The following is a 24,178-nucleotide window of genomic DNA, read 5'->3' on the forward strand; positions in this document are numbered from 1 at the left end:
CTATCATAAAGTCATACAATCACGGTGTGGCACACTACATGTTAGGTAACTTGAACAATGCGAATCAGTCTCAAGAAACTGCTCGATGGTACATTAACACATTTTAAACCACGCTCACATGAAATGTATCCAGGTGGTAGTGCACGTTTCGGACTCTCGTTCTGCGCGGGCGATGCTGGTGGATTTGAGTAGGGTATCGATAATCATACTAAGCAGCAACAACTCAACTTGTCAAAACCAGTGGTGTGCATGCCATAACATGTATGACTCTGATATGTTCTCATACAGTCTGTACTTATGTCCGAGGACTTCCAGAGCTAATTGCTGTCCTCGATGCCCGGACTAGCTGGTGCTACCGTTGTCGTTTACGTGTACCAGAGCTTCCTCATCTAGATGCGATTATTTGGCCATCTAACCTACCGTCTCACCTTCGACCGCGCACCGGAGGCCTTTTGTGATTAGTTCAGGCTGGTGTCGACAGGCATTGCGGGTACAAGTCACGAAACATCGTGTTTCTATTCGCAATCTTCTAGCGTATCAATGACGATCTTGGAATGGATGAGCGCTTGATCTAGGATCGGAGGTGACGTAGTGAATGAACAAAGAGTTCCTGAAATATCCACTTCTCTGTAACCAACGCGTGTGTGCGCACTCAGAATATTTTGATGTATGTAATGGGACGAAGAGGTGTGGTCCTCGTAAACGTCTACACGTGCAAAGCGAAACTGATGAACAGACGACAAAATTTGAATGTTTCGTCGCCCATCGTTGGGTGGGAAATGGAAGTTTGATTGGTGATTTGTGACTGACAATGACTTTAGTTATGGCTGTGAACTGAGAAGCGATGTGATGGAAGAATTCCGGGCGCAATGTACAGCTGCCATCATGGGGGTATATATAGATGGAGGGCGGCGCCTAAGGCCAGTAACTGCACTCACCTTCAGGCCTTCATCGCTGCTAAAGCGCTAACCTCTCGGTAAGACCCAAATTTTATCTGAACTTCCAGCGCGGATAAACTGATGTTTGACTTTATCAGAGAGCCTATATTCGAATCGGTGCCAATGTCACTCATACTGGCACAGCACACTAACACCAAGAGACCTCACCTTGGAACGCTTCCAAATAATTCCTTCTCTGTACTACTTCACGGTCTTTTTCACGGAGACACTCATGACCCCCACGTCGACGAAGGCCGCAGCTACGAAATCGATTCTGATACCCGGATCTGAGGATAAGGCCGCTTGGGATCTGAAGTCGGGCAGGGAGATTGAGGAAGCGTGGGGTGTTGACGAGCAGCATGTATGTGCATTGACAGTTTCAAGGGATAGTCGATGGGTTGTCACGGTCACTGCTGGTGGAGATGGTGGTCGCGGAGAGCTGAAAGCCTGCGAGGTCGAGATGGGGATTGTGAGAACCTTTGAAGGACACTCAGATTGGATCAACTGCATTGATGTCTCTGCGGACAGCACGCTACTAACTGGAACGGATATGGAGCCTGGACACAGGCAAAATCGTGGCCGGTCCATTCCGGGACCGTCCACTGGTTGGGTGGGCGCAATTCGATTTTCCACATAGTGGAAGAAGCATGCGGTGAAGTAATAGGGATGTGCCTTGAGGTTTGGGATGTCTAATCACAGAATTTGGATGTGAGGATTGAGGAACATGATATATAGATTTATGTAGCACTGGACAATCAATTTATGCAACTTGAAAATGATACACCATAAATTTGACACATCAACACCAGACACTGCTAGAACTCCAATTGAAGGGCACACCAAAACTGTGACCAGCCCAGCACTCTCATTTAATAGAGCCCTTCGTTCTAGCGCTTCCTTCAACAACACCTGGACTTTCCAGTCTCGCCAGCTCTTGACCTCCTTCGATGTTCAAAATCTTCCTGGACTCACTCTCTCATCCTACTCATGTCAACTAACGTGCGCGATAAATACCGAAGATGACTACAAGAGATCTCAGCCTATGAGAGACCCGTAGCTCCTTTCTTCGCCTCAGCGAACTTATTCGCTTTTACCCCTCGCATGAACGAATCACAGCCAGGTGAGTCGGAAGTATCTACCTCACGAGGATTTTTTTATTCTCGTTTCTTTCGCACTTTATTCAACACTCGCAGTGTAGTTCTCTGCTACATCACTACTACCTCCCAATCGCACTCGTGCTCACAGCCCCCCATCGACTTCCTTTCCCGATGGCGAGACCTTTTTCGATCCTATTCAGTCGTCGTCAGACACAGGGAAGCAAAAGGCGCGAGAAGATCTGTTCAAAGTTGTCTACGTTCCACTCGGACAAGCTACCTACGTTTGTTTTCTACAATTCTGTTGGCATGGTGAGACTGACCGCGTTGCTTTTATTCTCTAGGCCGAAACTCTTCTTTTGCCTCAGCTGTTTCAGAGAGTAGAAGAAGCAGGAACCACAGCCCATCCATGATGACGAATCCGAGGACGACGAAGAGGAAGAAAATGTTCTTGATCCAGTCGCTGTGCCTCCTAGGTACACTAAACCTATTCGTTCATGAAATTCATCCATTAATACAGTACCCTAGATCTCAGCACGAAGAAATTGAGATATTTGGCTAGTCAGCAGTGCATTAACGGGTAGGTGACATAATTTAGATATCCAAGCTTGAGAGTTCGAACAGGGAAACCTGATATATCTATCTGCACCTGTCATCGATCATCGATGAACATGCCCGAGCTTCTGGATTATGTTTGTAATTCTCGATTTCGATTAATAGTACTTGGCAGAAACGGTGTCAAGTTGTCGGGCAAAAAAGGGTCTGCAAGAGGTGTGGGTATCGGTATCGTCGGGACAAGCAGAGGGCCACATTTCAGATGATTCATCTGACAGAACGTTATAAACCAGTATGTCGCAATTGTCCAAGTTGGGCTACCTTGTGATTGAAGCACAAAGGAGGTTCCCTGTCACTTGACATCCGGGGAAGTTGGATCCCTCGGATCTCGCACACGAATGCACCCTTGATCTTGGGTAAAGGTACTATTCGAGAGCTGCGCACGTCAAGATTCTGTTGTCAAGAAGTTTTTATATGCAAGACGAATGGCAATGAAAAACACCGTACGTGTTCACACCAGTTCCTCGTCTAAAGATTCCTTCTACGTTCAGAATCCCCGTACCCTTGTCCGACTCACGCCGATTTACACGACAAACACATAAGATGATTGAAATGTCTACATGTGCAACATTCTACCTGATCCCCTTTTAGCTCAGGCTGGTTTACGCATTTCCTATGTTCCACTGTTCGCGTACTTATATTCCCTCATAGACCAATACACGCAAAAGCCTCAGTGATCTACTAAATGTGCGCATCTAAGACCTTTGCCAAGATGATATAGCGAATAACAGTACTACGCAGTTGCAAAATTCTACCTCTAGAGCCGCTTCGCCGGTATTGACCCCGTGTTTAAGTTTTGATATTTTCGCTTTTGCGTCCGATGCATCATCCCGAGAAGCCACCTATTTGCATTTGCGTATCACTCAGGGAGCACCATGACGAACTTGCATCCGGTTTGTCCCTGAGCATACGACGATGAAAGTGTTTGGCTGCACCATACACCAATTGTGTATAAAAGCCATTCTACTCGTTTCGACTTGGATAACACCATCAATACTCCACCATGAAATTCACTTCACTCGCCACTATTGTTATTTGTGCCGCAGCGATGGCTGGAATAGCTACATCTCAGGAAAATGGCAACAACGACACACCCATAGGCTTAAAGTGACAGGAAAAGAGACAAAAACAGTGAGCACTCTTGCAGCCTACGTGCAGGCCTTGGACTGCGTGCTTATGGTTACCCACAGATTCAGAAAATTGCCGTTCACTGAAGCATTTTAACAATGGCAATGACATCATCTTTTTTTGCGATTCTACTGGCACAATCCAATCATTCGTAAATTGTAAATGCAACGACTGTTGCACTTTCTACGGCAATAGCTTACATTGCCCGGTCTGAGTGAGCCTGTCTTTCCATGCTGCCTTCAGAGTCCGAGTATTAATGTGCTTGATTAGCAAGTGGGCGGGACCGCTGTGCAGCCGCGGGACCGGCATGACTTATGTATCACGGCGTAGTACCAATGAACCGATGTTAAATTAGCCAGGTTCACAGTAGCGTTTTCGAATCGTTTTCGTCGTTGTTTTCATCGTTGTTTTCGAATTTGTTTTCATGTTTCTGTCAAGAACGAGTCGTTTTCCAGTCAGTCGTTTTCGAACGGCACAGCATCGGAATGTGAAATTCGGTGGAATCCGACCAGTGTGAAGGAATCTGCAATGGCCAAAGCCAGCAAGGGCCGCCGTCCCAATCTCACTGCTACCGACTCGGAAATGAAGGAGAACTTTGATCCTCAGGCTACTTCGACGACGGATAAAGAAAAAGGACAGTTCTTGTTGCGTGAGTGATTAGATAGCATTGAGCTGTAAGCTCAGCAATCATAATACTGTCATGAGACTGCAAATGTTGCAAATATCTATCATAGGCAAATCAAACACACGCTCAGGTTTTCTGACCGTCATACGCTTGTACATCCTCCAAATTTGCCCTGCCAAACGAATACTTGCAACGTGCGATGTGTCCGCTATTTTTGTCGCCCATATAGCGACCATTTGTGGGTTAAAGTACCGTTCTCAAAGTGTTGGGGGCAACAACACTTTCGGCTGAGTTTTGTAGACTCGTGACCAGTCAGACGTACGTCACATTCCGACCAGCCTGGCTACGTATTCAAGTTTGATATTTTTGCTTTTGCGGCCGATGCATTATCCCATGACCGTGGTCATGTGTTGCATGTTATTAACGGAACTCAGGCCATTCCAATGAGTACCCGTCTTTATTGAACTTCCAACACCTGACCCTCGCCGTATCGGTCGTATACGATGTCGCAGACAACAGCGCGTGCGCCCTCAAAATATCAATATCTACGATTGCTTCTCGAATTTTCCAGTGTGGCATTCTCCGGTGTTTGACTTCATGCTAGCAGTGAGACTCATCGATCCTACCTTTGCCACTGTCCACCCAATTATCTGCTGCTCTTGCCTAGTCTTTGGGGTAGACGTAGCATATAAGCAGGTTGAGCTCAAGCATCCACTTCCAGTGGTGCGACAGAGGAGAAGTTGTCAAGAACAATTAAACGAATGCTCGCATACAGCATGGAGTACACGCCAAGAATGGAGCACGTTACCTGAAGTCAAGACGTCTGGCATCATCAGTCATGTTTTGGGTCTTCATTCATGAGCTCTCGAGCTATTTCGAGTAGTGCGTTGCGATCCCTGGATGGCCTACGCAGGGAACACAACTCCTCTAGTGTCTTTCCACAGGAACACAAAGTCTGCATAGATTGCGCTATAGACGCCTTGACCAGCGGAAACTTTCAGGCGCAAAATATCCGGTGGTGCCAAGGATGTCGTGGAACATGTGTTCAGTGCCTTTGACGCGTACGTATGTGTTGAAGTCAATGATAGACAGGCAGCCACCGTCGGCAGGAAGGAGACTGGTTGGCAACAGGCCATAGGTAGGGTTAAACACGGGTACACCCGCGGGTCGATAGGTGCGCGTTGGGGTTGCATAGGCTTGTAAGGTGGCTGCCAGCCATCGGACGTTGGCCAGATTTGGACTGGCGAGATGGTGTAGATCTAATTCCTGTGAGGTATCGCAAGATCTCGATCTCCTCTTGCCCCTCTTCCACAAATTCGATATATCTTTGTTGAGATCCTCGATATTTGACACCAGCGCGAGGAGTGGATGGATTGTACACCAGATGTGAACGCCGTAAGGAATATGAGGCAAGTGGGACGTGATTAAACCGGGTGTGTACTCGAGGTCGTGTTCGTTCTACCATCATGCGTCGAAAATACAAATGGTTAATGGTTTCGTGCTACTGAGATCTGAGCACTAGCGGGCTGATCTGTTACATCGTCTGTGTTGCAGACGATTACGCAGATCAATTCGCCAGCGTCAGCCGTGGTGTACATGTCACTGTCAAATGCGCGCGTTTGGCATGCGCCTTGTGAAATCAGCTGGGAAGAGGAAAACAAATATTCGCTGCAGGATTACAGAAAGAGGCGAAATCAGTGGCGTGAGAATGAGGCAAACTCCGGGCAAGGTGTATAACATCCGAGGGTCCCTGCAGGGGCACACGTTCCAGATCTGAGCCGAAACAAAGATAGACCCCAAACTTGATGCAGCGCCTCCTCAAGCTCACGACTTGATATCACACACAACTAACGATTCGACAAGCCAAGTTCATATATTCTCAGATCTCCTCGATGATAATTTCATACAACTCCTTGATAGTGATAGTACAAATCATACGTCAAACACCAAGGCTGAAATAGTACACAGCAAGCGAGGCGGTAACCAGTTGCCCGGCACAATGTTCGATTAACACTTGCACTCTCCGGCCTTGCATTGGCACCTGAAAAAAATCGTGAATCAGACCAAGGCTCCGTACCACACACAAAGCAAGACTTACGAAGCGCCGCAGTTGCAGGTCGACGAGCCACAGTTGTAAGAGACAGGAACTTCAGTGACCTGCAGAGCGGGGTAAGATAACGAAATGCGACACGAGAAGTAGCAAGCACTCACGGTGAACATATTGTTATTGTTGTTGTTATTGTGATGAAGGTAGCTTGAAGTTTGGGGATCTTGTTGGTGCGCTCTTTTATAGATTTCTCGTGTATGGTCTTGTTGAGCCCAAACCAAGAGTTCCTGATCAAGCCATCTCTCCGGTTCTACATCCATTAAATCGCGCAGATCCCTTATTGGTTCTCCATCAAAACCCTCACCGTGCCTCACAAGTTCTGGTCCCCGGTGGAATCACATGGAAACAAATATTTCATTGCGGCTGTACTAAGCAGACCTTAAAGAGGAAATGAATTCTTCCATCATCAGCTATAAAGCGTCCAAGACTTGATAATTCCCCATGTCATCGCATATTCATATCCGCCACCCTCAGGCCAATATTGGTCCCCAGCGCAGCCAGCAGCACAAAACAAAGAATAGTCGGACCGTACTTGTCATAATAAAGCCCTTCCGCAGATCGTGCACGCAGACGAAGCGCTCGGTACACGAAGATGATGGCTGAGTAGGCGATCGCGAGCAGCGCAGCTAGAGTGAATAGCGCAGCACTGATCAGGCCTCTCGGATCATCCGCAGGCATGAAGTTCAACAACGTTGTAGCGATAGAGCCGATGAGCACCGCAAAGCTAAGCCATTTCTGGCACGATAAAGATCAGCAGACGAACCCCATCTCATGGAAAAAGCCGTACCAAGAACGTGCGCTCGTTCGCAAAATAGACCTTGGGCTCGATACGAACAGGCACTGCAATTCGCTTGCCAGACGGCGCACACCAGTCTCTCACTAGTAAACGCTCGTCTTCCCGCAGATTTTCCTCATCCAGGCCTACAGCTTCTTGCACCTCACCATCCTGCACACGTGGCGGCGCATTCTTATTCGCCTGTAAACGTTCGCGCAGACGCTCATCAAACGCAGAAGACGGCGCAAGCGGGTCGATCGACACGTTCCTCTTGTTCGGCGGACGTGGCAGCTTCAACAATGGCGTGCGCTCATCATATACCACATCAGGAGTACTGCTACTCCCAGATGCAGGTTCCCGTTCCTTGAGCGACTTCTCACGAAACGCGATAGCAGCCGCAACGTCCTCATGCGGCAACCCCGTGCGCCGGTCTTCGTCTCTAGCAGGCGCCAAGTCCATCTCTTCATCTTCTTCACCCTCCGAAACAGGCTCAATATAGGAATGTACAGGCAAAACGGGCGAGAGGGGCGACATAATACCGGACTGAAAATCAGATGTGGTCTTGGTCGGCCGCTCGACTGTGAGGTATCCCGTATTGGGCTTGAGGATGTCGGTGTCCACTGTGAATAATGTCAGGTAAGAAAGTGACGCAATAGAAGCAGGCTCTTCAGCTTACTTTGTGGCAGCCAGAACGGCACGAGATCTACGCGATTAGGCAGTAGGGTAGCGCAGCCATGGATAAATTTGCTAGCGGCGGTCCGTGAGGAACGTGGAGCCACCTTGGGAGTGAGAATCATACCTGAACTTTGGAACGGCTTCGACAAGGTAGGACTGGACGAGATCAGTAACCCATTTCGGAGGCTCTTGTCCAAATTGAGTCTGAAGCTTGACCTCCAAAACGCCATACCTTGAAGAATGTGAACATGTTATGAAACTGCTCAATAAGGGTAACGCACTTGAAAAGCTCCTTATCCGCCGTTGGCAACTGGTCAAAAGGATGGTCGATGCCAATGTCGGTTCGCCGCCAGTTATCGCCAGCACGCGCTTGTCCGTCCCAGTTGTCTTCGCGAACCATGGTAAGTTCCGTATCAAGCGATATTCGTACACGGGGATCCCCGGGGAGCTGGAACGCAGTTCGGTTGTAAAACGTCCTCATGACTAGCATATTTGTGAGCAAGGGAGTCAGACATTAGGCCTGCTTACATACCCGGCTGAAGCTGCTTCGTAAGAATACGATACTGGACCTCGCTTGCAAGCTGAATCATAGAATCGACTTCAGCTTGTGTCTTCTTGCCTTTGTCAACTAGAGCCTGAAGCTCCGCGTCCATGGTGTATTCTCCGCGTAGAAAAGCGTTCACAAGATGTTCTTTGATCGGGAAACGCGCCTTGACAGACTTTTCACCTGTCCAGTCTTCTCTGTGCGTCTTGCGCTCTACGAAAATCTGAGGGACGACGTTGAGTGAGACCTTCACAAGCCAAGCCAGACACACTGACGGTTTTCACGTCTGTGTCGCCATACCACCGGAGACGAATAGCTTCGGCACCCTCTGTCTTCTCTAGTCGACCAAGGTAAAGTTCAAGATCTTCATTATCGAAGTATATTGAAGTAATGGCTGCAACAGGCGTTAGCATAAGACTCTCTGTGTCAAAATCAAACGTACCAGCATCCTTCTGTTCGAATTCCTTCTGGGCATTGAACACTATAAGGAGAGATCAATCGAAAAAAATACTGAAACGCACTATCACTTACCAAGAACGGGTAGATGTCGCAAAATAGCCAGTTTCAGTGGTACGAGGTTATCTGGGTGCACCTAAAATTATTTTGTTGGTAAACATAGACCTGATAAGAAAATGCTATTTATTACCCAATACTTTGTCGTCTGACGCACAAAGGCACTCTGACTCCCGCCTGCGCTTGAATCGCCCTGTACGGGATGTCCTCGGGTGCGGACCAGGTTGTAGAGCTTGGATAACTTGACGATCAGAGTGTCCCAATTGTATTTATAGAAGGGTCTTTCTTCCAGATAGTTTTGAATAAACGTAGATTTGAGTGGAATGTTTGTTATTTTCTGCGGGTAATAATGAAGGATGACACATGAGGAAATCCAGGGAACGCACATCGTGTTTCTATGTAGATGAATGGTGAGTTACCACAAGGCGAGAGGCATGAACGGATGTACCTTTAGAATTTTGAGAAAACCAGTGATATTCAACTTAGTGTACAACGCCAAGTCATGAACATCAGCTACGAGGGTAGCGACTTCTTCTTGAAGGCCGTGGAAGAGGTCTTCGAGTGAAGCATCAGATTGGTTGTCGTCCATGTCATCATCGTCATCAGAGCCTTCGTCAGGTCCATAGTCAGAAGGACGTGCTTGGTGCGATTCTGGATCAGAGCAATGGACGGGAGACGGCTCGGAAGATTGAGAAGATTCTTGAGCAACGAGTTTTTGGACATCCTTTTCAGCTTCCCGTATCCGGCGAGACAACTCAGCGGTCTGGGCAGCGTCAGGTGAAGCAGAGGGATAAACCGAGTTTTGACGCTTTACCTTTTGTTTCTGGAAATCATAAACCTTATCTAGCTCCCGTTTCAGCATGGCGGTGAAATCGCGTTCATCATTGTCGTCCCAGCTATGAGAAGTGGTGCGAGACTACGCAGATAGAGCGAATGAAGACGGGTCGGGCAGTTTGGAAAAGGACCCACCTTGAGTTCACGCTTCAGCAGATTGTAGTCGATGTAGAAGGGTCTCCACTCATCATAAAGGTTGGTCTGTCAAAACGAGATCGTCTATTTCGCTTCCCCCAATATGCCATACGCAAAAATAACGCACCGTAATCTTCCTGCCAAACTTCATGATGTGCCTGTCGACGACTAGGAATAGATAAGAATGTTTTAGAAGAGGGCGTTCGACAAGTCTGCGGCAGTAGCTCACCAACACAAGACAACGAGAAGAAGTTCGGGCGTTAACGCGTTAATTTAATACCTGTATGTATGTCGGCGGCTGAGTCTTAGTCAGCGAATGAATCATTGGTCCTTATCGATTTATCACCGACTCTGAACTGAACTTAAAGGTCTCGAATCGCCTTTTTCACGTCATAACGCGTAACGTTTTAGACTTTCCAAAAAGAAGCACGTGTGTGGTATCGCACGTGTTGAGAATGAGCTTGCGTACCGTACTAGCCAGTTTACACACCAGAATGAAGTCTGTTTGCAACCCAGTAAGTAATTGGAGATATTACCTACACTCCAAAATATATCAATAAATAGGTGCCACAGCGAGCATTTTATTCTTCTGCTGCCGCAAGAGTTCTCTACATCTTTTGATCCCATTGAGCACGTCTCGTGCTAAACACTACTGCTAGTCCGCACATGCACGCGCTCCTGAAAAACAATCGAACTCGTGCCTGTTGCTGCATCGGAGTCAGCCACGATCGGATCAAGCGCGGTCCTAGCACAAATAACTGCATGAGAGAAAAAATACTAGCAACACCAGCATAAATCGGAGGTCCTAGGGAATATGGATCCTATAGATATGATGAACTGCGGTCGCATATGAAGATCAGGAAAAGTTCGGCATACCGGCTTTGAGATTGCTGGAGACAAATAACCAAGCTCGAGGAAAGAAGCAGCAACAGACCTAGTACGCGCGGAATTTCAACGGAAAAAGAAAGAATATATTCGCATTATCAGCTCACCTTGCAAAGTAAACCACATGAGATTCTATTAATACTGCAAGACAGTTCTCGACGATACCTCCTGCCGAATACTGTCGCATTTCACGAAAGTGCTTTACAGCAATCCAGACTGTGAGACATAGTGCGGCGACCTCCCATGCGGTAGTGAGTATCCATGTCACGGTATACAGAAGTGTATTATCTCCCCCCATGAAGGTGACATTACACTGATAGGTGCAAGAAAGAATGAGCTCCTCTTGTAATCGTCAATGAGCCGATATTTGATACATAAATGAGCTCACCCCCTGACATATGGCTCGTTGCTGTTACGGCGAAAGCGCAGTCGATGATGTTGACAGCCAGGAAGGCAACAATGAGAAATATCATGACCTTTCTGGATCCCTGATGAACAGCACGTAACCGAACAATCATGATGACTCGTGTGATGTTTCAGTCAGGTTGATACCACCAAGACATCAGAGCTGTGCAGCTCACCGCCTAGTATCGCATTTGCGACAACGTTTATCCAATTTTGTACTATGGACATAATAAGACCTGGCGAATCCAGTCGGCAATCAGCCTCTGAGGATTACACAGTCGACACATACTCACAGCTGTGGTGGTGTTATATTGCACTAACAGGCAGGTCAAGGATCTCACTCACCCCTACATGGAACCGCAGTTTAGTGAATGCGAATGGCAGGCATATGGACAAAATACTCACTGTATCCGTCATCGAAATTGTCAGAACATTGTCTATATGCCACCGGTCAGAATAAAGAAACATGGTGTAAGCGAGGAGCCATACACACTATGTTGATGCTGAGTGTGAGAGACAGATTATTAGTACAATACAAATCGCTTGGCTTTCTGGACATACATGGCGAATAAAATTCTAAAATAGCGCATCTACGATATTTGCAATTTAGTACAACTTGCCGACCACCTATAACGCAAGTTACACACACTGATATACAGAGCGGTCATCAGCGACCATCGTTGTCTCTGTGAATCAATCATATACGTTAGTTAGTCTTCTGACTTGGGACTCTGCTCACCCAGATCAGTTCGACCTATAATAATATTCTCAGCAGCATGACCACTCAGCTGGTAATTGCATTGACCCACCTCTTGTCCAAACGTCAGAGCTAGCAATACCATCAGGATACCAGTGGTTTTTTTAGTATGATATCGCTTACCACAATCATATATTATCCCAGCAGAAGAGGCAACTGCGAAATCACAGGTAAAGTTAGTTTGGCACATCACCATCGTCATCCGATTGGCTCTTCACAGACCTGCAAAGTAACTATAGATGAGAGTCACATTGATGGCAGGCCACCATGTGGGATTATTGGAGACTGAGTCGGTCATACTACTGTTCGAGGACGGATGTGAGGAAACGGCAAACTTGGTGGATACGACGATCCAGCGCATTTATAGTCGAAATGGGCATCATCACAGTTCAGTTGCAACGATTGGATGATTGACCTAATCAAGTAGAGCGAAGCTGTGCGCACTGGCTGGCAGTCGCGCCTAGTGGCTAAAAATCGACTGTTTCATAATTTCAACGATGTTCTTATAGCATACATACCCCGACGCTATTTTTGAGACGAAGTTCTCGATCGTTGTCAGTCAAGGTTTCCATCAGCACTGGGGGTTCATTGATCTACTCGGTCTAAGTATATCGAGCGAGCGTCTTCATAACCTTGCTGGCCCGGTATCATGGCATCTCTCAACACTGGGCATGACGCTAGAACAGCGAAACATTAGGGAGCACCACCGCGGAGCAAACATAACTCACCTGTCAAACCCTTCTTCAAGCATACCTCTCAAACTCCTTTCTTCTCCCGGTCCTCAGCATCTGTCGCCTCCTACGCACCTTGTCACTTTCTGCCTCAGCCATTGGGTCATGACTCATCTATCACGAGAAATGCCAAAATATGGTAAGCGTATTGATATTGCGAAAGAGAATTAACGTGTCGTGTAGCTGATGCATAAGAAGTTTATGCTGTGCGTCAATGTCTGGTTGATGACCGCAGTGAATACCTCAGTGAGTGGACAACTCATTTATGTAACGGTTCACCCCAATTTATGTAACTTGTTTTTGCAAGCCGCGTATGTTCCAGTGGTCAGTCCCTCCGATTATTTCGTTACATCTGGTCCTATAAATTCCCACTCATATCCAATACTCGAGACTCCGTTGTCCACCTCGCCATATCAAGGGAGTGGACCACGAAATGCAGCCCAAAACAGGGTTCCTATCTCTTGTTCAAGAACTGGGGTTTTACATTCTCAGTTTTCTTCCTTGTCGAGATATTCTTCGTTGTACGTCTGTGAGTCATAATATTGATCTACGATGTGATTCTCGTCCTAGATACTGATGGTCTTGTATTAGGTATGCAAGGCCCTTCGCCAGGCGTACATGTCCTCCTCCGAACTTCAGTATATCATCGAACTCAGTGGCCAACGGTTACTTCCTGTCCCCAACACGGACAACCGCACTCCTACTTTCAACCGCCTACAGACATTGAAGGACAGGGCCCACGCATGGTTCAAATTTGACATGCACTCTTTCAAAACAATCACATTGAGAGAAAACTTGAGCGCTAAGAAACAGCTGGTCACTGGTGGGCATCTCTACTCGTGGCATGAAGATAATGACGTGGCTGCGATAATTCCAATACTTCCAAAGCCCTCACAACGAACAATCGAGCGCTCCTGGTCTAGAGGAACATTGCGTTCGGTGCCCCACTCATTCACTCTGGACGTGCTGATGGACCCAGCGCAAAACCTGATCGCCGTTGCGTATAGTGTTGCTTCGGAGAATCATCCTCTTGAATCGGATGAGGCCGTCCAAATTGACCTTGGGGCCCTGGATAGTGATGGTGTTCACCCTCAAGCTGCTGGACGGGCTCTACTTCTATCGCAACCGTCCCTTCCAACATTGTTTGCGATTCTCAAAGGTTCAGGGAGACATATCGCGTTGCAGCGTTCCTTGGTTATTGTAGCTGACGGTGGAAGGAGTCTCTCCAAGAAAGGCTGGCAGCTGCAGATTTGGGATTGGCAAAACTCAGCGACATCGAATGTGAGGTTTGACTTGAAACAGTTCAAAAACTGATGATTAATCTTGAATTCAGAGTGTCCTAGACAAGACTGGTGAAAGTGACATGGATTTTTGTTTCCTCGGAAATGACAGGTTGCTCGTTGTCGCTGGCAATCTGGAGCTCTACTCGATCGAGGACATATCCCAGGCGCCACAATTGCTGGCGTGTTTCCGATCGCCCTTCCCATTGTGGCGCATACAATGCCTCCTTCCGATGGATGATATCGAGCAGATGCAAGCCCAACCTCAAACAGTGAGCTACATATCAGACCCTGCGCATCAACTACTATGCCTCACTACGTCCTATGATACTGATACTTTTATCATCATCATCTCCACGAGGATTTTCTTCGACCTTGACGGAGTTGTAGCAACAGTGCCCACACCATGGAGACGTTGGGGTCCTTCAAATACTCGTATTTTCCGGTATCCATATCCATGCAAAGTCCACATCAGTGGAAACCGAGTTCTGCAGGCGATCATGGTTGACACGCCAGACAGGTATGGCGTGGAGTACGAAGTACGTCTGATGGACTTCAGCCCAATGGCTGCGACAAACAGGCAGGGTCTTGGACGTGTTGTGAAAGAGTCATCTATGATAGAAATAAGTCCCTCAAGCTTCGAGTTCATGGGTACTACCATTGAAGAGAAAAACTTGGAAATTACAACATCCTTGCCTTATGTCGAGGTTGTATCGGACAGGAAGATCAGCACTCGCGAGTTACTGGGCATATGGCTCGACAGGGATAGGATTTATTTGCTCAACGTCAACTGGGAAGATGTTGCGGAAGGTTCTACTTCGTATCTTACATGGGAGTCTAGCAGGCTCGAGGTCATCAACGTCTAGAGCAGGACTCGTCTGTCGTCGGGTAGTATACATGTATATCAACTTGGCACAATGGTAGCTAAGTGGATAGATTGTTGTATTCCACTTTCTGAGCACAAACAGGTCATGTGAAACTGGGATCACGAGTGTTCCGCTCTTGAGTCCAGGTATCAATATTCTACCTGGTCTCGATATTCTCCTCAGCGACCGTGTTGCAAGTAACGGAGTAACGAATATTCGTATGTTTGTCCGACTTCGGCGCACATAGGTACTGAGGAATTAATCAATATACTACGACTCATGCGAGTGTGTCCTCCGTAACGAATTTATGATGTGGATAGATAAACAAACTATATAAACAAGAGGAACCGCGCAGCGGCAATAACTTCAATTTACAATAAGCCATAATTCATTAATGCACTACCAAGCTCTTCTCCAACTCGCTGCAGCTCTTTGCTTTGTCGCATCAAAAATGTAACAAAGTACCGCTGTTGCCAACTGTAATGAACTAGAAGAGCAGGATTTGCTAGAGCGACGTTGTGGTGGAAGCACTCAACCAACGTGAAAGAGCTATCAACCGCTTTCTTATCGATGATGTTCCTACTCATATGCGCAGGTCAGTTTCTGAGTCACAAACGTCGTTAGAAAACACAAACCTTCGCAAGATTCCATACTTCGGGTAAAACAAAACTCTGCGCTTCGAATAAGATAGAAAGGCAAGACCGGAGGCCCTTCGAACACCACTGCATTTCGAGCCAGCAGAGGAGATGGCGAGTCCAGAAAGACTTGAACAGGTGATCGAGCATGTCGCCCCACGGACTGTGAGCTCGTGAGAGATGGAACGACCAATTTTGACATGCATAATTGAGAGCGTCAGAAGCTGATCGACTTCGTTCCAGTGCTTCGTATGCAAAACTATTGAAGGCCATCATAGCATGGAATACCTCCATGTCTGGTGGGAAACGACAATGCGACAAGGCGGAAGAAGGGTCTCGATGCCTTAATGCCAGGAATGCCGGGAACATCAAGAAATCCGGCAAACTCTTGAATTGCTGGATAGCTTGGAAAGCCAAAAGAGAGCGCAATTCCGGGATGATGACGTACTCGCTGACTGCTTCCAAAGTCCTTGAGAATTCCTCCAATGTCACCCAGACAGACGCCGCGGCAGTTGACTGCCATGCTTGACCATGGGGCGTGTACAGCCAGTCCTGGCCGCTCTGGGTCTGCAACCATTCCCGTCCGCTCTGTGTCTTCAGCCAATCTTGCCCACCCTGGGTCTGCAGCAATTCTCGTCCAGGTTGGGTCTTTAGCTGCTCTCGCCCACTTTGTGTCTGTAACCACTGTTGCCTGCTCTGGGTTGGCAGCAAATCTTGTCGACTCTGGGTTTGGAGCCATTCTTGTCCACTATGGGTCTGCAGCCACTCTCTCCCGCTCTCGTTCCTAAGCCATTCTCGCCCGCTCTCAGTCTCCAGCCAGCCTTCTCCGTTCAGGGTCTGCAGTGAGTCGTGCGTGTACTGGGTATGCGGCGAGTCTTGCTCTCGCCGGGTCTGTAACCAGTCTTGTCCCCACCGGGTCTGTAACCATTCTTGCCCCCACCGAGTCTGCAACCAATCTTTCCCCCACTGGGTTGGCAGCCAATCTTGCCCCGACTGAGTCTGCAACCAATCTCTCCCGCTCTGCGTCCCCAGCCAAGATGGCCAGGCCTCGGTCAACGAGCCTTTCCTTCCCTGGGTCAGTAGCCAGTCTCGGACGCTATGAACCTTCGGCAAGAATGTCTTCCCCTGTGTCTGGAGCCATTGGATCATCCACCGAATCTGCAACCAATCTTTTCCTTCTTGGGTCTCAAGCCAAGCACGCCCATCAAGGGTCTCTGGCCAGGACTCTAACTTATGACCTCCCCGAAGCCACTGAAGGGCTATAAGGACTGTGAATGGCGTCGGTGGCTCGACGATGAAGGCTAATTCTTGTTTTAAGCTCTGGGGCTCGTGAGGTTTCATAGCCCGGCTATGCGTCTTCAATTGCGACAGTGCGTCTAACAAGGCCGTGCTTCGTGGGATGGCTTGCATCATCAAATGGAGACATGAACGAGCGAGTAGGGAATGGGGGTATCTGATACATTGTACCTCAGGGAGGTTGCAGTTCAAAGGGTCGAGAACATAGTCGCGAACGGATGAGTGAAAGATATTTACTGGGAGACTGCTGTTCGTAGGAATGTCCATGATTGACCGTAGCTGCACCAGTAATGTCTTGACATCTTTGCCTTCTCCAGGGCCAAGGAGTTCTGAGATTTGAGAGATCGAGAGAGGGTTGGCAAGCGCGGCAATAATGGACAAATGCAGGTATGCCCGTGTGGGGTCACTGCATGTAGCGAGGATACGGTCGTATAACTTGTACACCTCCGTTCCTGGTAGCAGCTCGCTCGTGAATTCGAGCAGCAGCTGAAGTCGATCACGGGGATCGTGGTATCCATCATCGACGAATTTAATCATCGTAGATGCCACGATGAAACGTCTTCCCGCTCGATTCGCTAGCCGCGCAAGTTCATGCCTTGTTGGCTGCGGAAAATCCGAACATCGACCTTGCAGCCTCCTAAAGGAATGCTCAAGAAAAATACGGATGTCACAGTCAACATCCGCGCCATCTAAGGAGATGGCTACAATAACTCCCATAACAGTGGTCTCTACTGGTATTTCCTGCACCAGGGTGTACGGCTCTTTCTCTTGAATAATTTCACGGATGTGCTCTTCCGAGCGGCTCGTAAGGAGGACGTGGACCACAGGCAGACCTGGTTGACGAAGCGCCTCGCTGAGTAGGGAAATGAGATCAGCAGCTTCAGTTTCGGACATGCATTCATCAAGGGCATCGACGACAAACACCAAAGGCGGACACCCGCGCAGCCTGAATTGAAGCTTCCGCAGAGGTTTCAGAAAGAGACCCTCCATCTGGTCGCGAAGAGATTTGTTAGGATGCAGAAGAGCAGGATTCTGGCAGATGGCTCTGTTCAAGTCCTCTTGGATGCTGGGAAAATTGCAGGCAAGCTGGTAGGCGAGCGTTACGAAAAAATATGCAGTAGTGCAGCGTTCGGTGTGCTTGCGCGAGAAAAAGAATGTGCCCGCGAGTCGCTTCTCGATGTCCATCTGTTCTATTATTTTCAGACTTCTCATATTTTCAGCTACGGTGAATGCAACAGCAGACTTTCCGACGCCTGCTGTGCCATGCAGCCAGATGAGTCGACTCTTCTTTCGGTCATCCAATAACCTGTAGATGCAGTCGAGAAGACCCATCCGTGTCCCTTCCAGACACTTTGGATGAGGTTGGCGTTCAGGGGAGTTGTACTCAGCACCCTTAACGGCGATGTGAGAGAGAGTCTCCCACATGCCTTCAGGTGATCGACGCACTATGAATGAAGTCAGCGACCAAGGCAGTAGATAAAAGATACGGATACGGATACCAACATTGATTGTGACTCATTGTGTAATGGTAGCAGAATATGCAAGGATTGTCCGGGGAAGTGCTAATTGGGTTAGAAAGTGCAGTTAGCCACCATACGGATGATGCCATTTTCGATAGAAGACGCACGACAATAATTAAAGTCTAGGGCTTAATAGACCTTCTGGGGGTGGGAGAGGCTGTAAGAAGGAGTGAATCGTTGGTCTGGCGTTGTGAGCCTGCTGGGAGACGGTAGAAGAGTGAAGAACGATTGGTCACTTATTCGCTGGCAACACGAGGGCGGGCATGCATGTATTGATGCTGTGTCTTGTAGTATGGTACGTAATATATGCGTTGTGCGCATGAGGGAGGGCATGAGGATGTGGTGAGTTCTAAGCTGTTGTTGACATTTAGCGGCCTTGCCCATAGCTTATGTGAACATACGTACTAATTGTTATTGTTCACTGTCAGTGTCCGAGGATGAAATGGTTCTCACCCGAAACTGAGGTGTTCAGTTTTAAAATTTCGACCCACCTGTGCTTGATATTGAACGTATAAATTTTTCGGTCATTGCGGATCTGGCAGGTGCTGTAAAAATTGTAGCAGCACTCAGTCGCGTTAATCCCGATTCTATTGTGTCCTATCAAAAACTTCACCATAAATCAGATAGTCAAAAGGCATTTCATATGCATTATGTCGAGTTTCTGGCACACTACTAAGTTGAAGCGGTAGTAGTCTCTCGTAGTCAAACTGTAAAAGAAGGAACTTGACAGTTGAAGTTCCTCGATTTAATTGCTGGGCAGCACTGCAGTACAGACATCCAATATGATCAGAATGTGCGAGATTGCGCTGATTTGCACGAGGTCTCTGGAGACTCAGAAGGCTGGCCGCGGCTGCAGACTCCTTGGGAAGAGGTTGATCGAAAGAGGTTGTGAAAAATGACTGTTGCCTTTTTCAGATCGTTTGTCATTCACTTACATAATTCTTTTTGTTGTCAATGCAAGCCGCACGGTGCCGCATGTCTTCCGATACTTGTTGCTCGTTTTCCACCTCATATCAATAGAGTGGGCTATGAAATGAAGCCCAAGGCAGGGTTCCTGTCTCTTGCTGAAGTACTTACATTTTACATTCCCAGCCTTCCCTGTTGAGATATTCTTTGTTGCACATCTGTGAGTTACAATAATCTATGACTATGTTGATACAATTCTCGTCCTAGACGAACTTCTATACTGATAATGCTCTTACAGGTATGTAAGGCCCTTTGTCAGACGTACATGTCCTCCTCCGAGCTTTAGTACGCCATCGAACCCAGTGGCAAACAGTTGCTCCCTCTCTCCAACACGAACAACCACACCCCCACTTCAACAACTGTTTACAGAATTTGAAGGACTGAGGGCTCACGTGGTACGGTTTAAGTTTGACATGTCCTCCTTTTAAAACAATCATCTTACAAGAAATACTCGTACGCTAAGGAAAGCTCGTTACTGATGGGCATCTCTATTCGAGGGATGAATCAGTAGCCGCAGTGCATCGACGAAACCCTTCTCTGGTGCCATTCCATTATGCCTTGTTACCCCGTCCAAGTCTAACTTATTCCCCACATCCCTATCAGGAACAATGCTCACTTAGTACCTTGTTACGCTGCGCCTCGCACTCTAGGACTGCTTTCGACAATAGTGTACGATATACGCAGAGGTGTGGAGTGGAATGCTGTGTGGCTCAGAGGGCACAAGGGAGATATGGAAGGTATGGTGAAAATTGTGCGATTTTTCATACTTACATATGTATTGCTCTCATTATGATTTGATAGTGATCATATTGAGAGGAGGTTTGTGAGGAAAAACGCGTCGACATTACGAGTAAATCAGACTGGGACAAGGGCAGTATTCATGATCGGTATAGAGAAAAGAATACAAGCCGAGCGATTCAATAGGACGAGCGCCAGGCTTGGTCAGGTGCAAGAATCGAGTGAGTGTGCTCTCACTGTCGACTTACTACTGCTTTGAATTAGAGGAACGACAATGAATACATTTATCCACCCCATCCAATGATCTGAGAGCATGTAATCTACGACCATAGAAAAATACGACCTCCACACAGGGTATCAATGCGCAATATGAAGGTGGTGTCATGCCGTATAAATCGACGGATCCATACTGATGACCCTAAAACTGGGAGACTTTTCTATGTGTGTGGGTCAGGTATTGAGCTATGAGGATCATCTAAAGTACGCACGCCTTTGCAAGTTCCTGCCCTTCGGACAAAATAAAGAGGCAGGATCGCAGACCCTTCAAACACCACTGCATTTCGAGCCAGGAGAGAAGATGACGAGTCCAGAAAACTTTGAACAAATGGTTAAGTGTATCATCCCACGGAGCCCGAGCTTGCGAGAGATGGACAACCCAGTTATTGCAAGTGTACTTGAGGGCGTCGGAAGCTGATTGACTTTGGTGCAGTGCATCCTTTGCGAAGTCGACAAAGGCCGTCATGGCATGGATGATTTCCATGTCCGGTGGAAAAGGACCTCGTGGTGATGCAGAGATGGGATGGTCTTGATGACTGAACGCCAGGAACGCCGGAAACATCAAGACATCTGGCAAGCTCTTGAACTGCTGGATTACTTGAAAAGCTGGCAGTGAGTGAAATTCTGAGATAGCGGTGTGCTCGCTGATTGCTTCCAATGTACCCAAGAAATCTTCTGTAGGAGTCGACTGCCATACTTGACCATGGGGCGTCTGCAGCCACTCTCGCCCTCCTTTGGTTTGCAGCCACTCTCGCCCGCTCTCCGTCTGCAGCCATTGTTGCCTGCTCTCTGTCCGCAGCCAGTTGTGCACAGCCTGGGTCTGCAGCCAGTCTCGTCCATCCTGGCTCTCCACCCAGATGCGCCCACCCTCGATCTGCAACCAGTCTTGACCGCCCTCAGTCTGAAGCCATTCTCGTCCACCTCGACTTTGCAACCACTCTCTCCCGCCTCGGCTTCGCAGCCAATCTTGCCCATCCCGGATCTGCAACCATTGTTGCCCAGCCTGGATCTGTAGCCACTTTTTCCCAACCTGAGTCTGCAACCACTTTTGCCCGACCTCGGCCAGCCATTGCCGTCCGATCGGAGTTTGCAGCCAGGGATCTTCCTCATTATGCGGCCAACGGTTCTCATACTCTTGCACCCAGGAATCATAGGTATCCTCATCAAAATGATCGTCGTAGTCCCCGGGATCCTCGTCAAAACAATCATCGTTGTCCCAGCAATCCTCGGTGAAGCAATCCTCGTCATTCCGGTGATCTTCATCATTCCAGTGATCTTCGTCAAAATGATTGTTGTTGTCCCATAGATCCTCGTCAAAACGACTATCGTTGTTCCAGTAATCTTCATCATCCAAACGACCTTCATCAAAGTGATCCTCGTCATCCCAGTAATCCTCGTCGAAGTAAGGCTCAATGTCCTGTTGATTCTCGTCAAAGTCACCCTCATTGTCCCAGTTGTTCTCATCCAGATCGGTGTCTACAGTCTGCAAGAAATAATCTTCCTCATCCCGCAGCTGGCGAAGCTCTATCTGCTTGACAATGAGATCCTGCAGCCAGTCCAAGCCGCTCAAGGTCCGCAGCCAATCCCTTCCGCCTTGAGTCTGCAGCCAGTATGACCCGCCCTGTGTCTGCAGCCAATCTTGTCCGCCAGTCGTCTGCAACCAGTATTTCCCCCTCCAGGTCTGGAGCCAATCTTTCGCTCCCTCCGTCTGCAACCAGTCCTTCCCTTCCTTCGTCCGTAGCCAGTCTCTCCCCATTTCGTTTTGCAGCCAAAAATGCCCATCCGGAGTCCTCAGCCAGCATTGAAAATATGGACTGTGAACTCCCTGGAGCCATAGGAGGCCTATAAGAGCTTGCAGCGGCTCCGGCGGCTGCATGATGAAGGATAACGAGTGCTTCAAGATCTGTAAGTCATGGGATGGTATAGCTCGGCTCTGTCTCTTCAATTCTGACAGAGCGTCCAGCAGGGCCGTGCTTGCTGGAAGGGCTTGTATCATCAAGCGGAAAGAGGATTGAGCAAGTAGGGAGTGGGGGTGTCTGATATGTTGTACCTTAGGGAGGTTGCAGTTCGAAGGATCCGAAACGTAGTCACGAACGGACGAGTGATAGAGGTTCACTGGGCTGTTATCAGGAGGGATATTTATTACAGACCGTAGCTGCACTAGTGTTGTCTCAATATCCTTACCCTCACCAGGACCTAGAAGTTCTGAGATTTGCTGAATCGGTAGAGGATCTGCAAGGGTGGCGATAACGGACAGGTGTAGGTATGCCCGAGTGGGGTCGGTACATGTAGCGAGGATACTATCATATAATCTGTACACCTCCGTTCCTGGTAGCAGCTCGCTCGTGAATTCGAGCAGCAGCTGGAGGCGGTCACGAGGATCATGGTATCCATCATCTATAAACTTCATCATCATAGACGCCACAATGAAACGTCTGCCTGCTCGATTCGCCAGCCGAGCAAGTTGATCCCTCGTTGGCTGCGGGAAAGATGAACGTTGAGCTCGCAGCTTTCTGAAAAAGTGTTCAAGAACGATATAGATGTCATTGTCAACATCTGCGCCGTCTAACGAGATGATTGCAGCGACCCCCTCTCCGGAAATTTTCACTGGTATCTCGCACACCATCGGGTACACATCTTCACCTCGAATGGCTTCGCAGATATGTGCTTCTGAGCGACTTGTGAGTAGGATATGGATTACGGGCAAATCGGGCTGACGAAGGGCGTAGGCAAGTAGGGAGATGAGATCTGCAACCTCGGTTTCAGACACGCATTCATCAAGGGCGTCGACAACAAACGTGGAAGGTGGACACTCGCGCAGTCTGAATTGGAGCTTCCGCAGAGGTTTCAGAAAGAGACCCTCCATCTGATTGCGAAGAGATTTGTTGGGATGCAGAAGAGCAGGATTCTCGCGGATGGCTCTGTTCAAGTCCTCTCGGATGCTGGGGAAATTGCAGGCAAGCTGATATGCAAGCGTTGCAAAAAAATATGCAGTAGTGCATCGCTCGGTGTGCTTGCGCGAGAAAAAGAATGTGCCGGCGAGCCGCTTCTCAATATTCATCTGCTCTGCGGCTTTCAGATCTCTCATTCTTTGGGCTACAGTAAATGCAACTGCAGACTTCCCGACACCCGCCGTCCCATGCAACCAAATGAGTCGACTCTTCTCCTTATTGTCCAATGATCCGTAGATGTAGTCCAAAAGGTCCACCCGTGTTCCGTCCAAACATTTCGGATGGGGCTGGCGTTCGCGGGAGTCATACTCAGCACCCTTAACAGCAACCTGAGATAGTCTTTCCCAAGTTCCTTCATGTGAACGAGGATCATCATTGACTATGAAAGAAGTCAGCAAGTGAGAGATGGCCCGGGAACAAAGGATGAAGAGCCTGACATTGATCGTAACTCATCGAGAATGGTGTCACAAGCTGTAAGATGGGATATAACAACACTGGAATCAGGCCACTCGTAGAAAACCAGCCTCGTGACAGGATTTTTCAAGTTGGAGTAGTGTGCGCAATGGGTAGTCACAAAATCTGTTCGGCAGCGATAAATTGTGAAACAAGATGCCTGTTGATGAAGACTACACTGAAACCACTTGAGGTTTATGGATTCTAAAGTTATGGAAGCTCACTACTAGTCACACTCGAATGGCAGCGAAATGGGTTGAGGGTGAACAGTGGTCACAGTTGGAAGAGGACACGAGGCCTGTTATAGGCTCCGATGAGGACTCCTCGTTGACTGATCAACTCGTGGCCCTCCTCCGGCGCTAGTTTGTGTCGTCATGAGTCTGCGCACAGTGTGCACCATACATTCTCTCTTCAGATCTAAACTTACCAATATACT

General features: G+C 48.1%; 5 protein-coding genes across 5 annotated transcripts; 1 reads left to right on the forward strand and 4 right to left on the reverse strand.

Moving 5' to 3' along the window:
- Positions 1–6,859: 6,859 nt before the first annotated feature.
- EDB93DRAFT_641455 (SPX-domain-containing protein) lies at positions 6,860–10,345 on the reverse strand. The gene is made up of 16 exons (XM_041456955.1): positions 10,213–10,345; positions 10,111–10,151; positions 9,984–10,049; positions 9,829–9,930; positions 9,463–9,777; positions 9,401–9,409; positions 9,148–9,351; positions 9,033–9,093; positions 8,944–8,982; positions 8,777–8,895; positions 8,490–8,724; positions 8,239–8,440; positions 8,082–8,189; positions 7,959–8,029; positions 7,295–7,902; positions 6,860–7,242 (listed from the first exon to the last, which is right to left on the reverse strand). Exons 2-16 carry the CDS (start codon positions 10,132–10,134, stop codon positions 6,952–6,954), a joined length of 2,454 nt encoding a protein of 817 aa, XP_041305444.1. The 5' UTR covers positions 10,135–10,151; positions 10,213–10,345; the 3' UTR covers positions 6,860–6,951.
- Positions 10,346–10,444: 99 nt separating this feature from the next.
- Positions 10,445–11,509, reverse strand: EDB93DRAFT_1160444 (uncharacterized protein). Its single transcript, XM_041450024.1, has 5 exons — positions 11,450–11,509; positions 11,257–11,391; positions 10,976–11,210; positions 10,860–10,917; positions 10,445–10,804 (listed from the first exon to the last, which is right to left on the reverse strand). Exons 1-5 carry the CDS (start codon positions 11,499–11,501, stop codon positions 10,592–10,594), a joined length of 693 nt encoding a protein of 230 aa, XP_041305445.1. The 5' UTR covers positions 11,502–11,509; the 3' UTR covers positions 10,445–10,591.
- A 1,685-nt stretch (positions 11,510–13,194) lies between these two features.
- Positions 13,195–15,077, forward strand: EDB93DRAFT_1338677 (uncharacterized protein; the record flags this gene model as incomplete). The annotated part of the gene is made up of 3 exons (XM_041455399.1): positions 13,195–13,290; positions 13,353–14,042; positions 14,095–15,077. 3 exons carry the CDS (start codon positions 13,195–13,197, stop codon positions 14,905–14,907), a joined length of 1,599 nt encoding a protein of 532 aa, XP_041305446.1. The 3' UTR covers positions 14,908–15,077.
- Positions 15,078–15,381: 304 nt separating this feature from the next.
- Positions 15,382–18,772, reverse strand: EDB93DRAFT_641721 (uncharacterized protein). Its single transcript, XM_041456956.1, has 5 exons — positions 18,764–18,772; positions 18,466–18,712; positions 18,342–18,400; positions 15,543–18,283; positions 15,382–15,486 (listed from the first exon to the last, which is right to left on the reverse strand). The coding sequence occupies exons 3-5, from the start codon at positions 18,355–18,357 to the stop codon at positions 15,472–15,474; spliced, it is 2,772 nt and encodes a 923-aa protein (XP_041305447.1). The 5' UTR covers positions 18,358–18,400; positions 18,466–18,712; positions 18,764–18,772; the 3' UTR covers positions 15,382–15,471.
- Positions 18,773–20,116: 1,344 nt separating this feature from the next.
- On the reverse strand, positions 20,117–23,862 carry EDB93DRAFT_641773 (uncharacterized protein). Its single transcript, XM_041456957.1, has 3 exons — positions 23,727–23,862; positions 20,551–23,668; positions 20,117–20,499 (listed from the first exon to the last, which is right to left on the reverse strand). The coding sequence occupies exons 1-3, from the start codon at positions 23,740–23,742 to the stop codon at positions 20,481–20,483; spliced, it is 3,153 nt and encodes a 1,050-aa protein (XP_041305448.1). The 5' UTR covers positions 23,743–23,862; the 3' UTR covers positions 20,117–20,480.
- Between the last annotated feature and the right edge of the window lie 316 nt (positions 23,863–24,178).

The sequence above is a fragment of the Suillus bovinus genome (genome assembly GCF_016758785.1).
Source record: "Suillus bovinus strain UH-Sbo-P2 chromosome Unknown EDB93scaffold_48, whole genome shotgun sequence".
NCBI lineage: Eukaryota > Fungi > Basidiomycota > Agaricomycetes > Boletales > Suillaceae > Suillus > Suillus bovinus.

Excerpts from the sequence above, each read along its gene's own strand:
- EDB93DRAFT_1160444 (XM_041450024.1), bottom strand. The coding sequence starts at position 11,501 with ATGTCCATAGTACAAAATTGGATAAACGTTGTCGCAAATGCGATACTA. Across the intron at positions 11,211-11,256 it reads AACGAGCCATATGTCAGGGG|AGGAGCTCATTCTTTCTTGC; the intron begins GTGAGCTCATTT and ends GACGATTACAAG. Across the intron at positions 10,805-10,859 it reads CTCCAGCAATCTCAAAGCCG|GATCCATATTCCCTAGGACC; the intron begins GTATGCCGAACT and ends TCATATCTATAG.
- EDB93DRAFT_641455 (XM_041456955.1), bottom strand. The coding sequence starts at position 10,134 with ATGAAGTTTGGCAGGAAGATTACG. Across the intron at positions 8,896-8,943 it reads ATTCGAACAGAAGGATGCTG|CCATTACTTCAATATACTTC; the intron begins GTACGTTTGATT and ends CGCCTGTTGCAG. Across the intron at positions 7,243-7,294 it reads CGAACGAGCGCACGTTCTTG|AAATGGCTTAGCTTTGCGGT; the intron begins GTACGGCTTTTT and ends TTATCGTGCCAG.